Source organism: Patella vulgata, chromosome 5, assembly GCF_932274485.2.
Source record: "Patella vulgata chromosome 5, xgPatVulg1.2, whole genome shotgun sequence".
NCBI lineage: Eukaryota > Metazoa > Mollusca > Gastropoda > Patellidae > Patella > Patella vulgata.
In genome coordinates this window covers 30,575,307-30,591,503 of record NC_065883.2, presented here as the reverse complement: position 1 = coordinate 30,591,503, position 16,197 = coordinate 30,575,307, and the positions used below count along the sequence as shown (strand labels likewise).

Sequence of the window (16,197 nt, the reverse complement as noted above, 5' to 3'; positions counted from 1 at the left end):
GAAATGGTTTATCTCATATAATGAAATTGTTGACATCATATCCGGATTAAGACCTACAAAAGGGTCCTAAGCACTTACAAGATTTTGGTGCCCCCATATAGTATACAATTCAAAATGTAAACAATAATAAATAACGAAAAATCAATTAAGCACGTGGTTAGAGTTTTCTGAGTTTTTATACACGTTATTATATATTGAGACAAAGAAAGTAACATTAAGAAAATACACAAAATAATGTAAAGCTATTTAAAAGTTCTTAAAGATACATTATGGGAGATAAGATAAAGAGATGGCAGTTCTCGCTATAATAGTTAAAAACTAGATAGTGTAAAGGTAATTTGCTGAAAATTTCAGTCAAATTGATCCACTATGAGCCGAGAAAGAAGCGTGTGAAATTTTTGAATAGTCTCGGTCATCATTACTAAAATCATTAATATAAACAACATAGTCTCGATTATCCACTTTTTCTGATTTAATTATCAGTGGCCGTTAGCGGCATATAGGAATCTAATCCAGCCAACATCGAAGGCTAGCCTTGACATCGAGAGTTTATTATGGTCTGGATAAGTTAATTAATGTCTAATTGATAATTTAGATAACATTTCAGGCCTAAAGAAAGACTTGTAACAAGCAGATTTTGCTCTTGCATAATGCATGTTTAATTATTTTTTAAATTAAATATTTTGATTTTGTCAACTAACAAAGCAGAAATTCTGTGGTGCCCCGCTTCCCATGATGATGCACTAACCTCGTGCTTATTTTGCTTAATGGTTTATTCAGCCCTGGTTGTCGTTGTTACGAAAGAATATTTGTGAGCCTACAGATCGTGTAAACTAGATTAGTTTTGCCAAGGCAGCGTACAATCCACTTTTCTGTCTCCGAATTGCAACGTAGATAATAATTTTGTAATGTAGTGTGTGCGATATAAAATTTTCACTTTTTTGTTAGTTTTGTTTGCTGCCTCTTTTTTTTCTGAAAAATATTCGTGATGCACTCTTAAATTTTATGTATTTGTATATGGGCACTATTCCTAAATGTAAATTTGATCTAAGCAAATAATTGACATAGAAGAAGAATTCAGAGAACGAGAAATAATTTCCATGACAACAGCAGAAAGCATTAAGCTGGAGACGTAGAATTTTGTGTGCCACCCGATGTCTAGTATCAATGAAGCGTATGTTATTTTTATCTGTGTTGACAATTCGAGTGTTAGAGACTTAAATGGCAGAGGAATAATCGATGCCGGGGTTAAGATTAACCTTCAATGACAGCTCCCCACTGTCACAAAACGGTCAAACTGATAAATGCGAGATAAAATATTTTAATGGTGGTTTTTAGTCCCAATTTATTATAAAATCAAGCTCCCATCTACAACAGTTGTCGGCTATAATTGTGACGATATATGTCATCATGTGACCAAGCAGGTACTTGTGACGTCATGTGTCGATCAATCTATAAGCCCCGCCCTACTTGCCAGGATATATGGCTGTAATGAGTAGGTTGATAGTGACAGTGTGTGTTGTTTTGTTGATCACATGTAGCCTTGTTGCTGAGTTCAGTGCCAGTTGATACGGATTTATAAGAGTTTTACAAAGATCAAAATAACGCAAATTGGAGGTGAGTTATTTATTTATGTTTCGTTATTCAACAAACAATACTGTCTCATTGTAGTTATCACACACGCGCAATATTTTATTATTTTATATAAATATATTTAATAAATATTAACCTTTCCAATATATAAATAGTTATTAAACAATTTAGTTGTTTTGTATTCTAAAGTAATATATATTCTAGATATATAAGATAAACTTCTGTTTGTCAATAACATAATATTATTGAAAACTATATACAAACACGTGTTATTGCACCTGTTTATTTTGAGTGAAATATAGTACATGTATATATAATTAATATTCAATAGTTGTTATAGACCTAACCAATATTCCTTTTCAAAATTGTATTTTATAACAGAAAAATGGGAAATCTAATATGTATTGGCAAGTTCATAATGTCAAATAAAAGAAAAATTAATAACATTTTAATATAGCGAATTCGCACGTCCTATCGCCTTTAATGTGTATGTGGATTAACGGGTTATAGGATGATCAGAGATGATAAATTATCTTATATAATATAACCTCCCGATTGAAGTTTATGCTTGCTATCTAGGGATTACGGCTACATGTATTAAGAGCTCACCGTTAAACATTGTTTTAATTAATTGCATCATCAGCTTTTAAACATTAAAATTTCTGCATGAGTTTTATATAATACAATAAATAAACAACGCATGAATTAAACAGATTATTAGGTATTGTAAATTCAGAACCACGCCGTTAATTTTCTTTCAGAAAATAATAAGTAATAATATTCATATTAGTATTTGTGTGTCTAATTGAATGAAGTAAAGATTATGTAATAACATCTTAATGTTACCCCCCCCCACCCTCCACTACTTCCCTTAAATAATATATACACATATGTTCTAACAAGAACGCAAATGGCATAAATATATGTTTTTGTACAATATCGTTGGCGACAACTTCACAAAGCCTTGTGATCTAACTCTCCTCATCAACCTTTACGGTAAAAAAACTCATTAACCGAAAGATAGAGATAATTTGCATAACGTCCTTGATGAATTATTCCAGTAAATAGCCATGAAAAAACATAGTGCCATTATTCGTTCATGGAATTTAAATTGAAGTTGTACATACATAATATAAATAAACACACGCTTTTGGCTGAAAGAAACCAAAAGAAAAAGTAAACAATTTGCGTATTCTTATCGAGTGAAGCAGTTAATTAATTTAAACCAAATTTTTATATGTTCTTGTATACGGTTTGTTAGTTCATATGTAGTTATGACCCGTATATTTAAATAGTTGACAGAATTAAATTTAGATCTAATATTTAAAATCTATTCAGAGAGCTGCCACACAAATGACGATTTAAATAATACTCGAATAGATCACGCAAATGATTATAGTTTGTCAAATAAAAGATGATTTATTTGACAACAAAATATACACAAGAAAATGTTTTTAAAAAGACAACAAATGTCTTTGTCTTAATGCTAAACAAATGGATTTATCAGTTTTCAATAATCATTAAAATATAATTAAATATTTGAGCAATGAAAGAGTACAGATTGGATATTGTAAATATTTTTTTCTGAGACATATTGCATATTTATATTCATCCTTTTTTACGTGGACTTCTGTGGAGAATGTTTGTCATTTATATAAAACTATTATTATGATTACAGAGAAATACTTAATAGATTTCCTTGTACTATAATAAGAATATTTAATTTTAAATACTATTTCTAAGAAAAGGAACATACATAGCTATAGATCAACTCAGAATATTTTTTTACACGTTCTGTAAAAAGTTCTTAATACTTTATTGCATGTTATTAATATATTTCGATACAAGATGTTTGTATATTTCAGAGCCTTTCCTGTAATATCTATAGTATATAAAATTTTGCGCAGTTTTAATTTTGGATTTTAATGATAAACTAGTTTTATATGAAACATATACGATAACATTAGATTTAATTCCAACGGCTGATATACGCTATCCTTCATTTTGATATCGGCTATCTACTTTCAATATATAAATTTGATTATGAACTTCATTTATTTTCAAAGATATTGAAGATGTGAAATTGTATTCCAAAGCAGTAAAATCGATAAAAATTAGTTTGATTATACAATTTTTTCTCCTTTACTAACGCCCATGTACTTTTCACGCAAAAATGACATACACAGATATGTAGACTATAATGGAACCGGCGAGATATCTAGGAATTAACCAATTTGATGTAGGAGGTGCTGAAATCAGAGTATATCTCACAAAAACACAGTAATCATCAGAGGTACTAGATGGGGTTTCCATTTTTACGTCAATAATTCTATTAGAATCAGACAGGGAAGAGACATTAACTCATTTAATTCGAAAATCTTTTCTATTTTGGCTGCAATAACATATTGTTATTATTAGCAACAAATTGAGAAAATATGACGAACACAAGTGAAATGGGCGAGTTACAGCTTTTCAACAGATTACATTCTGAATAACAGATTAATTAGGAACATTGATTCGGATAGAACACTGACTTGTTCACAAAATTTAGTTAATGGATTTTTCAATATGATAATCTCAGTACCCCTGTATTAGATATCCGGTAAACGAACTGTTTACACTGACTGAAACAAACTTAAATAATTAGAAAAATATTAAAGATTATTTCCATATAACATAATGTTTATAGACATCAATGCTGTTAGATCTTCTTTAAGAATGCTACGAAATTGTTACGGTTATGTTTCCCTGTACGAATTAAAGTGTCATGATACAAATACTGTAAAGGTGAATTCACCAAGATTAGATACGTCTATATTATTATACAAAATCCAAGCACGGGTCCATACTTTTGACAAATGTTCATCGAATCCCTTGAAAACGGCCTCGTAAATTGAACGTTAAAACACTTCAGCGGTAGCCCAGCTGATTTGTCTAAGATGTTGCATGAAAATGAAATTAAATGGGGTTTAACTTCCTAATGTTTTGCAACGACTGCGCTAGTGAAGATCGGCTTACGCCATACAGTGTGCTATGAAGGAAATTTTGAGTACAGCTTACTCCTATATCGAATGCCAACTGTCAAAGGGTCTTTTATGTGTACACCTTGGTGTACACGGGACCTCGGTTTTTCGTCCCATCCGTACGACTATCCATTGTATCAGGCCCTACGTCCTGCACCGCTGAGAAGGGCGAACCACGCCGGAAAGTTCAGAAGAACCTTCTCCACCAACACTAGGTCGAACACGGGACCTCCAGGTTAGACAACGTCGTGCTCACCAAGATGTTGCATACTGTGTTATTTAAATATGGCTGATGTAACTATCAGGGGACCGAGAATGAACCTGTGTGTATGGTGGGCCCATGGGCCACTTAGGAAGTAAATGTTTTCATGTAGTTTGGGGACCCTTTTTTAGTTTTATGACCCTAGTCTTGCATTTACGTCGTTTTTGATGAACTGGCAAGACTGCCACACGCTTATCTAAAATTGTGCAAAAGCTAGAAACACCAATATATACTCTACAAAGCACTATTACAGTCAGTTCTTCAAAAATATTCTCGCGCTCGAGGGGAGAGACTCCCACCCCACCCCACCCCATGCGTCAAATCACACCAACTTCAATTGGTATAATGAACCTTTAAGTTCTTATTCTTTGCTGCATATAACTGGATCATTTAAGACTTTGGGAGAAGAGGGTGGGGGTGCGACAATTATTGATAAAACTCGATGCAACCCCGAAAGGAAAAGCTGATGATAACAAACTCTTCTTATTTCAGGGACGCCGTGGTTGCGTCTGTAGACTATATTAATATGGAATACACCAAGTTTTCAAAAATGAGCGTCAGTACACTAAAACTTAATAATGGGCATTGACAATTGGTCGAGAATGTATCATATTAAATCTTCAGTAAATATGTCTGGTTGTAACGAATACAGACAGATCTCTTAGAGGTGAGGGTATTGAGAGGCATGTTAAAATAACTGTGGTTGGTATTGATATTAACACTGTTTAAACACCGTATAAAGATGTTAACTCACGTCCTTATGTTTAATAATCAGGTAGCAGATTGAACAAGTGTAGTTTTTATAGTGTAGCAGGTTGTACTCGAACATTTAACCAATCGATCGCTCCATCAGTTCTACTTTAAAGATGTTGTACAATATTCAAAATCGACACTTTTACAGAAAGTAGTTCATAAACACAGACGCGTGTACACAATTTCAGTGACGTTTTCAACAGTTCTGTGCAATTTACATTAATTCGTTACATTACTTACTTTATACTTTCGTAGTTTCGTATTTGAACTTTAATCAATCGATATCCAAAATACCAACCAGTACAGAAAGTAGTTAGCAGTTTCAATGCAATTATAGTTACGTTTACTTTATAGTTATTTTTTTACATTTATTTCGCTGTTAAGATTTCAATATCTTAAATGCAGTCATAGTTAAATTAACTTTGATCGCCACAATAATGTTCAAATCTTTACGAAACATAGAAAAAGTGTACCTATATATGATTCAAATTAAATACAATCTATACCATGTTTAGATTTGAAGATGTATGTATTTCAGTTCAAAAAGTGTTGAATTGGGTATCATTACTATTAACGGTGAAGCAGGTTAACGAAAACTAACCAACACATTTTTTTCCACCATAATCATAGACAACCTCTATTTTAAAAATAAATTACACAATGATGTGATTGGAAATCTCTGCATAAAGATTGACAAAAATGTTTTAGAATGACATGAAATTGTTTTATCAGAAAACTTAAGCCTGTAGTAGTGTGCGTAAATTAGAGATCTTGTAATGTTTTCGATGAATCTGTTGAGACAATAAATCACGAGAAAGGCCATTGTTGATAACATTCAACACACAATACATCTTTAATGACTGATGAAATATCAACCAGGTTTTACACGCACGTGCTCACGCGGTGTGAAGACGCGCGCTGTCTACAAGCCTCCTGTGGTTAAAATAATGTCATTCTGTCAGTCTGATCCATCTCTAATTATCTCTTTACCTCACCATTGTTCTAGAAAAATATGTTTAGATTTGTCAATTTAGTAATTTCTTGAAATGTTCATCTCAGTTTTGTGAAATGCTCGTTTTAAACACTTTTTAGGTAGTACAAGAATGCAGGGCGATTCGGTGGTTGATAATTGGGATGTGGCTAGAATTGTTCAGAAATGCAAGGTTACTTTTCTTCACCGACTGGGCTGATGAAGACGGGCATACGCAATGTAGTATGCTACGAGGGAAATTTCCCCGGACAGCGGCGCTACGGCTCACTGTTATTTCGAATTCCAACTATCAAAGGGTTTTTTACGTGCACGCAGATGTGTACGCGGGGCCTCGTTTTTTTGTTCCCATCCGAAGGACTAGACCCTCCGTCCTGACACGGGGAGATCAACACCATGAGCGAATCCGATACCTTCTGGATATGCCTTGGCCATACTAGGCGAATTTGCGGCCAATCATTCGGACAAACCCTTTGCCTACTGTGACTGGACCTAAGACATTCGCCAGAAGTTTGGCCGACACCATTGCCAATATTAAACATGTTTGATATTTAACGCCGCCGACTCGCCTAGAATTCCTCAGCCAATCAAAACCGTTAGAAGCTTCACATGACTTGCCAGAAGTGCATCGAAGCATGCGTGAATTAAGTTTCAGAGAGAGACACAAACAAGGTCATTTCGGGACTAACACATGGTTCAATTTTATTTCAATAATGCGTAGTTTCATGTGACTTATTCGCCGAGAAATCGGCACAGACATTCGCCTTGTGTGTCCACTGTGTTGCCCTAGTAACTTCGGCCCAACTATAGGCGAATAAAATTCGCATAGTGTGTCCCAGGCAATAGCAAATTAGCTTTAATCAGGTCTCCGGATTACTAGGATCTAAATCGCTAATATCTGGGAACTAAAAACTGACACAAATGGGTCGCAACGCATATAATAGTGTAATATGAATGTATATAAACTGATTTACATTCAATTGTTTCCGCTTTTACTCTATTTTCAAATCAGTTATGTTCGGCGAAATACGCCAGAAGTCTCAATCGAATGGCAATCTCTAGCGTCTGGTTAATCCAGTCTTCACCGATGGTATTCATTGCGCATGCTGTCCAGATAAGACACCGATTGACATGACCTGTGAAATATGTCTAGCCCCATTCTTCGAGTCCCTTGTTACAAATGGCGCTAAAACTCATTATGGTATACGATTCGTGTACCAATGGTAAGATGTTTATTTTATCTTAAATATTGCCCATCTTTTCCCGGTAAGACAACAGCATCAATGTTGATTTAAATTGACAAATAATTCGTGTTTTCAATGCCGAAGGCTTTGGATGATATTGAGTTAGAGACTTGGCTACTTTAAGGATGGTTTATAAAGATTGTGGTTTTGTTTTTGGATATATCATTTGCGAGAAAGTAATACCCGTACAGTAATTGATAAAACTTTTGAATTTGATTAGGATAATTAAGAAACCTAAGGTGGTCGTGTAACACGTTATAACAGAAGTGTGATTGGAGTAGTGAGAAATATTGGCTGGGATAATAAATATTTGGAGTGCTTGGAATTGTGAGAAATGGAGTGCTTGGAATACGCGCATTGACAAATTGTCAGAGTGGTCGGGGTGAAATCTTAGCAGTCTCCAATTTTACAAATCAGCGACTTTATATCTACACAATCGTAAAATGGCAAAAGACGGGATTACAAATTTATTTAAATTAAATTAGAGAAGCTCAAGTAGACATAAGCCTTGAATCACAAAGAAATAAATTAAACACTTTAAATAGCTATTTATCAAGTCACACTTCTATTACACGGTTTACAAATTCACCAGCAGAAACATATCGTCAGTGCCATCTGATTTCTACTTAGATAAATGTTAATATAATACTGCGGTTAAACAAGAAGCATGTTCACGGATTTAAAAGAAAACAATTCCAGTGCCACCCGATTTTTCCTAAGTACCAAAGTCGTATACGCAACAAGTTTACGAATCTCTACTTGAGTTTAAGTTGGATTTCCTGTTCTGCTATAAACTGTCGACAGTGCCAGACTAAAATATTTATAGCATTAAACAATAAATTATAAATTTCGGAACATAAAACATTTGGACATTTTGAAACCAGTGAAAGACTATGTTCCCTTGAACATATCTTAATAATCTGTTAGACGCCTTTAAACTTATATTCGGACTAGCAACTGGTCCACATGTGTAACTCATCTTGTTCTATTGTGGCACTTGGGGAAGGGGGGGGGGCGACATTCTTCGCAAAAGACCTACGGTCGATGCGCCAATTCATATCGTGAACACAGCTTAATAATCTATTAGACCACATTTAAACTTATTTTTGGACTAGCAACTTGTCCCTACATGCTACTCATCGTGTTCTGTTATTGGTCGGGATGGAGGGGCGGGGGGGGGGGGCGTTTTTCGCAAACAACCTAATTTATGTACAATCGACATAAATTGATAGAAATGAAATAGTGGTTAACTTTCTCCCGACTAGTCGTCTCGATGGCTATCTGATTAGGATCGCCAGTATCGTGGAAATATATTTTTAAATCATTTCAGTAACTGATCCCTTTTATCACTCGGATTATGATCTATGACTTGTCGTTATACCACCTGTACTAATAAATATTTATAATGCGAAAAAACAAATATTTGTTATCTTTGCGAACTCTTTAAATAACGGGTGGTATCGGGTGTTCTAGGAAGAGCAAGTAGGCTACATCATGCCTCGTGTACGAACCCGTAGCTACTTATAGTTACTATTGGTAAAATCATTCAAACATAGGAAGCACCTCGTTAACACAATATTTCTTGGGTTTGAGCCAGCTTCGATTTCCAACTTCCTAACTTGCTTTTACGTGCATGTTAGTGCATAGATTTGGGTGAGAGAGTCATTCCATAATCCTAACGAATCACATTAACCTAAGGTTTGTAACAGTTGATGTTTTCAGTCTTCTTGCTCTACTGGTGGGCGATCGTAACTCTGAAACTTGAATTGGTCCAAGGACATAGCTCGAATTTACAGGCTTATTTTTAATTGGAGGGCACTGTATTGGCGAGGAACTTTAAATAAATGACACTTAAACCAACCAAATGTGGATATACAGAGTAGTTACAATTTGCAGAGAGATCTGAAATTTCAAACATTCAGTTGCTTGCAGGGCGGAAATAGTCTAATGTAATTTCATTTTCTTGCTGAGTGGGTAGGCTATTACAACATTTCCTGTGGTGAGGTATTTCCAGAACAGTAGCCAAATTTTTAGCCTTGATCAGTTCGTCGCATTAAACGGCATTCGTTCGGAGTGCGCGGCTAGGATTAGCTTTACATTTTAGATACAGTGCGTAATGCTGTCCTTTTACAAAATGGCGCTCACTGTGCGAGTGTCAAAAGTTAAAGATGGTAGTTAATACGTCAATCTCAATCTCCTCTTCGGTATGATAACTATGACATGGGGTCAACTAGGATTAGAGCAAACTCCAAAATGGACTTTTAATGATTTTATTCACCATTTTTATGATATCCCACGGTAATCTCGGTCGTCTGCTACATTCCGCGCGCTTTTCACCAGAAATACGTTTATTCAAAGATGGCGTCGGCTGTCGTCTGCCTCAAAGGACGTTGAAATGATGAGTATTTATCGGCCATGGACCTGTGATTTGTTTGTAGAGTGAAACGAAGTTATTTAATGTGAACCATCTTCTCGGTTTTGTTATTTAAATCAATATTTACAGTAGCTTGGTTATTTCATTCTCAGTCCAAATCTACACTTTTTATTCCTTCTTTAAACTCACAAAATACTTGAGAACGAGGCCGTCTTATATATGTTTATTTTCTAATTGATTTTCGATTGCCCCCCTTGAACTTGAAAATGTATGTCACGTGATATACACAAGTTTTGCGGTTTGGTTCGAATATTTTGATATTTTGAGAACATGTTATTTTTTATGCATTTGTTGTTTAAATAAAATGGAAGATTGTTTGGTGAAAATGTTTGTTCAACTTGGGAGAAGTCACATTAAGTGTGCTTTGTGTCTCTATTGTGCGACATGAGCTAGATATTAAAAAAAAATAACGAATCCTCATTTTGAAGTAGTCGTTTTCCTTTTTAAGAATAATTCGGTTTTAAGCAATTATCCCTGTTGATGTTGACGGAGGCTATGTGTCATTAAGGTATACAATTCGTCGGCCATCTGTATATAGCGTATGCGAGTAGCAATTATTGTTATTAATTCATAAAGCAAACTACACCCAATTATTACAGGATGTAAACAGATTCTATATTATTGTCACCTACAGCTTGCAGTATCCCAAAAATACCTATATTTCTCCACTCAAGTTCTGAAATTAGTTGACAACCAACATTGCATTTGTTTACAGCAAGCGATATGATAATCAGGGGATATTATTCTAGACTAATTTTGTGAACATATCAGATATTCTTGTGAATAATTTTTGTGTGTCCATTCAACAACCATCAATTGTATTTCAAACGTCCAAAAATTGGTATATATCTAGATCTGAACGTACAACCTTTCAGTCTCTTGCTATTTTGAGTAAATAAGAGAAGCTTCTGGTAGGTTGTGATTAAACTCAGTTTATGTGCACTATAATCAGATAGCATACGGGGATCAGTTGGGTAAGACGCTGGCTTGCTAGCCTGGAGGTCGGGTGTTCGATCCCTGCATTGGCCGAGAAAGTTTATCCAGATTTTCCGGCGTGGTTCCCCCTTGTCAGTGATGCAGGATTGAGGGCCTGACAAGGACAGCTGTCTAGTCGTTCGGATGGGACGAAAAACCGAGGTGCCGTGTACTTATTGGCGTGCACGTAAAAGATCCCTTGGCAGTTGGAATTCGATATAAGAGTAGGCCGTAGCGCCGCTGCCCGGGCAAAATTCCCTCATAGCACACTGTATGGCGTATGACCGTCTTCATTAGCCCAGGTTAGGAGCAGAACAGTAGGACGTTAAACCCCATTTCATTTCAGATAGTATACATGACACCATTTGCTAAATACGGTATACAGTACATAATTCGTAGTTGACTGTTTGCATAAATTACCAATAGCACAGAGATTGTCTGTCCATGTAGCTTCCAAACTATTATGCGCAAGGGAGACGGATTGTTTGACTAGGTCATCATCATGTAGACGTTTCATTCTTGCGGCTTCAAACATTTTAAATGTCAAATATTGTAAATGAAATTAATCCCGTGGTTGATTAACTTCTGAATAAATTTTATATATGTAGATATGGCGAGGAAAGTATCGCATGTTCATTATAATTCGAGACTGGTTCATTCATGTCTACCCGGTACCCTAAAAAAGAAAGAATTCAAGTGTTCTCCTTTTTACCCACAAGTGTTAAAAATGTTAGTAACTAATTAAACGAATAAATATTTATTAAAAATGGTCTCTTTCTGGTGAGTACAGAAGATGAATACCTTTTCACCTTTAGAAAATACGTACTTTTTATCGGATACCGAACAATTTCCCAGGATGTAAAGCGAGTCAATCTGATTAAAACATAGATCCTATTTCCTTTCGTTTTTTATAGTTCAAAGTTGTCTTTTTACTTGTCTTTACTACTAGGATCTGGAAGAGTTGTTATATAACCCGCGTACTGGTTGATGTGCGGGATTAGCCAATAAAACGATCTGTTACAGCGAGTTCGTGGCGTGTGGTAAACGGAACTGTGGGTATCCCACGAGAAACATCAACGCTGATTGGTTAATCAAATGTCTGACATCATAGGGTCAACAGCTGCTCATATGACTCCACTACAACCTGTCATATCTTCATGTAGTGCAGGTCATCGAAAGTATGAAAAAACGAAACGAAATGTAGATAAATATGAGTGTAAATATGACTAGCTATGATTGAAATGATCGAAAAATGAATATTTATAACACATCTTCATATACCATTCCCCGAAATTTGAGGTGGAAAATATCCAAGACGATCCATTTTTCAAATACCCATGATTGAAACGATAGACAAATTATAACATAATTCTGTTAGGCTATTGTCCTTGTGATAAACTTCCGATGTCATGTCTCCATAGGAACAATATCAAAGAAACACATTTTTCATATACTAAAGAAGAATTTTTAAAGAAAATTGGAAATAAAATGTAGCCTATCTACACTGTAAAAAATAACCAAAAAAAGGCAGTTAAATAATTAGATAGTTAGCACATGATCTCCAAAGATTAGGTTGTTTTTGCTTTGTTTTAATACAAAAAATTAGAATGTCAGTGTTCTATTTATTTCCACCCACCATTCTGGGCTGGTAGCCTACTATATTTACTACAATTATTTTCTATTTATAGGCTATCAATGAAATCGTCGGAAGTGGAAAAGACTGGGACGCAGGGCATGCCGGAACCGAGGAAGCGGAAACGACCTGCCTCAGAACTGATACAAGATTCGGAAGGTCAGCACATCATTTTATTCAATCTAACGTCATCGATCGACTTCTGTTTTACTCCAGTTAATTACAAACATCTTTTTTCTCGCCATTTTGCTTAGTGTTGAGAATGGTATTAGATTTCCGCTGAATACGAGTACTAGAGCTGACATGTACATTAAACAAACTGAAGTATTCGCTAATTTCAAGTACTTCTCATTTCGGAAATAACATGTATATAAAATTAATTCAAAGGGACGGTGCCAGATTTCACAGGGCAACTAAACAAAAATTGATTATAATATATAAATGAAACGCCAAAGTGTGACGAAATGGTCAATTTACTTGGCCTGAAAACAATTTCAATCAAAGTTTGACTTAGTCGGAAATGATCAATAGAGTTGCTTAGCGAGATTACGAAACTCATTTAAGGAATTCCAAACAAGTGATTTGTGAATCGTGACCACTATACTGTCGGTCAGCATATTGTAAGGTTATCCAGGAACTTACACAATGTGAACTATATGACCAACCCCACGTCGAAGATGAAAGTTTTGTAGTTCTTGGAAATAGTATAATAGAGCTTCAAATAGTTTCACAGAACTAGTAAACATGTTTACAATAGTCTGCTCAGAGAATGAACTAATATTATTCCTTATATATTTTGATAATATAATGCTCTCCACGACTTCTTGGAAGAGATGTTATTTGTGTGTTTGAAACACACCAAGAAATTGTTTATCCTCATAAAGTAACATTCTTGACATTTTTAGAAAGATAAATTTACATAGATTGTACAGCGATAAATCAGAAGTGCATTCCCACATCAAGCATTTCGATATCCATTGTAAACTTATTGAAAACTAAGGTGAAAAAATAAAATATATTTTAAATAAAAACGCAAGATGTTTTCCAAAATTACATATTTTGACATAAAATACGGAAAATCCAAATAAGATCTTCACTTTACATCTATACCGATACAGTTTATGTTTCATTAACTTTCTACAAAAATACTATTATATATATTCTTAGGTCTTAAAAGCATATACCTCTCAGGGGTGGTAACATTTCCCTTTAACAGGGGGGTGATAAAATAGACGCTCTTATGCTTGACGTACAATAGGACTAAATGTACGCATATCTATAATGGCCTTAGTTAAGTAAATAAAGTAAGTAAAGCATCATAATATATTAAACAATTGTTTAGAATTTGTCACAGCTACATAGGGTCGGGAACGCCCTTATGGTGCCCCTATGAGATTTTTCAAAATGTGCTTTTCTGTTTTGATCTTCCAATTTTTAAAAATATTTTACTTTCATTGTTGTTTTTTATTATTATTCATTTTGCTTCCTATTTGGTCCTAAATCATGTCATATTTACTATCAATCATGTTCATATTAAAAAAGGGGATCACGTGGCTAAGTGGGTAAGACGCTAGCTCGCAATTCCTGCATTGGCCGAGAAAGTTCATCCAGATTTTCCTGCGTGGTTCTCCCTTGTCAGTGATGTAGGACGGAGGGGCTGACAAGGAAAGCTGTCTAGTCGTTCGGATGGGACGAAAAACCGAGGTCCCGTGTACACATTGGCGTGCACGTAAAAGATCCCTTGACAGTTGGAATTCGATATAAGAGAAGGCCGTAGTGCCGCTGTCCGGGCAAAATTTCCCTCATAGCACACTGTATGGCGTATGCCCGTCTTCATTAGCCCAGGTTAGGAGCAGAACAGTAGGACGTTAAACTCCATTTCATTTCATTTCATTTCATTTCATATTAAAAAAGAAATACCCACTAGTGTAAAATAAAGGAGACTGGTAAGACACTATTTACTTTAAGGTCGTAAATAGCTTTCAAATCAGCGACTCGATATATATTCCTTTCAATGTAAGAGAACAAATATTTAATTTTTTTTAAAACAATGCTTAGTCCGATTATTTACGATAAAATCACTCCAGCTTTGATTACGATTTTATTACATTCCTCGATATTTTGAACCTGCCCAGTAGAATTAACGGAAGTGGTAATCCTCCCGAGTCGCGACAATTCTGTCAACTGTTTCGAACGTCTGTAATTCGAAAAGGTACGGGTATTACGAATAAAAAATACGAAGCAAGTATTGAAAATTATTTGGCGCACAAATAAAAACTGGGAAACGTCGAAGAAAGGATAAAAATATATTTATTCCAGGAATATGTGCGAATTTCATCCAGTTTATCTTGCGCCAATATTTGGCGCATGGAAAACGTCGAAGAAAAGGTAAAAATTTATTTATTCTAAGAATATGGGTGAATTAATGAAGTTGCTCCTGTGCCAAATATTTTTCATTAGTATAAAACTTTTCGAATACAGATTCATTCGGACAGTTGACAGAGTTGTCTCCCCCTTGCTGCCTTACCACTCCCCCGCCCCACCTTTAATTTTGGACAGTTTCAAGATGTCGAGGAATTGTAAAAATATCGCGAGTGAAAATGTCAACAGAAAAGCGTGTTACCATTCTTCTTTATTACACACCAGAGGGTATTTTTTTTAATACCAACATGTTCGATAGTAAATATTTAGAAAAAGAGAAAATCGAAAATTCTGAAAAATAGGAAGAACAGAACAGAACAGAAAAACATTTTTTTGCCCCAAAAAATCACATAATAGGGGAACGATAACCATAAGGGCGTACCATACAACAAGGTTTAGGTTTCGATAATCCAGTATCTAAATGACATGGACGGTAGGAAATCCTCTACAGTAGGGCATTTTACAATAATCGCCTTGCATTATTATTCATCCCCGATGCTAGTATTCTACCCTGCCCAGCCTTGTCCCGTATCATGTTGTATTCATTCGGTACTCGCTTTCGGCACTCTCTAGTTTTGAAAGTTCACAGAGTCTATTGATTTGAATCTAGGAATAGTCGACAATCTACTCTTCACCTCGCCATGAATAATTTATACACTAATCAACAATAACACCACGTGAAGTGCACTTCACTATCACAATATCACAATATCACATGTCCAATACTTACACTGTCTGGATAATCAGGAAACTTTACATAAGAAACGTCAAGTCAGTCATAAGCCTGGACATTCTGCTTAGGGTATTTCTCCAAACTGGTTAGGGTATTGAAGGACTAATTTTAACAACAGATTTAGAACTGATCACATAA

General features: G+C 35.1%; 1 protein-coding gene across 1 annotated transcript in view; it reads left to right on the top strand.

Moving 5' to 3' along the window:
* The first annotated feature begins 1,416 nt into the window (after nucleotides 1–1,416).
* Nucleotides 1,417–16,197, top strand: part of LOC126822296 (ETS translocation variant 1) — a 71,211-nt gene continuing 56,430 nt past the window's right edge. Inside the window, exons 1-2 of the mRNA XM_050551096.2 lie at nucleotides 1,417–1,617; nucleotides 12,961–13,064. Of these exons, the coding sequence (XP_050407053.1) occupies nucleotides 12,968–13,064 (97 nt within the window). The 5' untranslated portion in view covers nucleotides 1,417–1,617; nucleotides 12,961–12,967. The remainder of the gene's footprint in view (nucleotides 1,618–12,960; nucleotides 13,065–16,197) is intronic.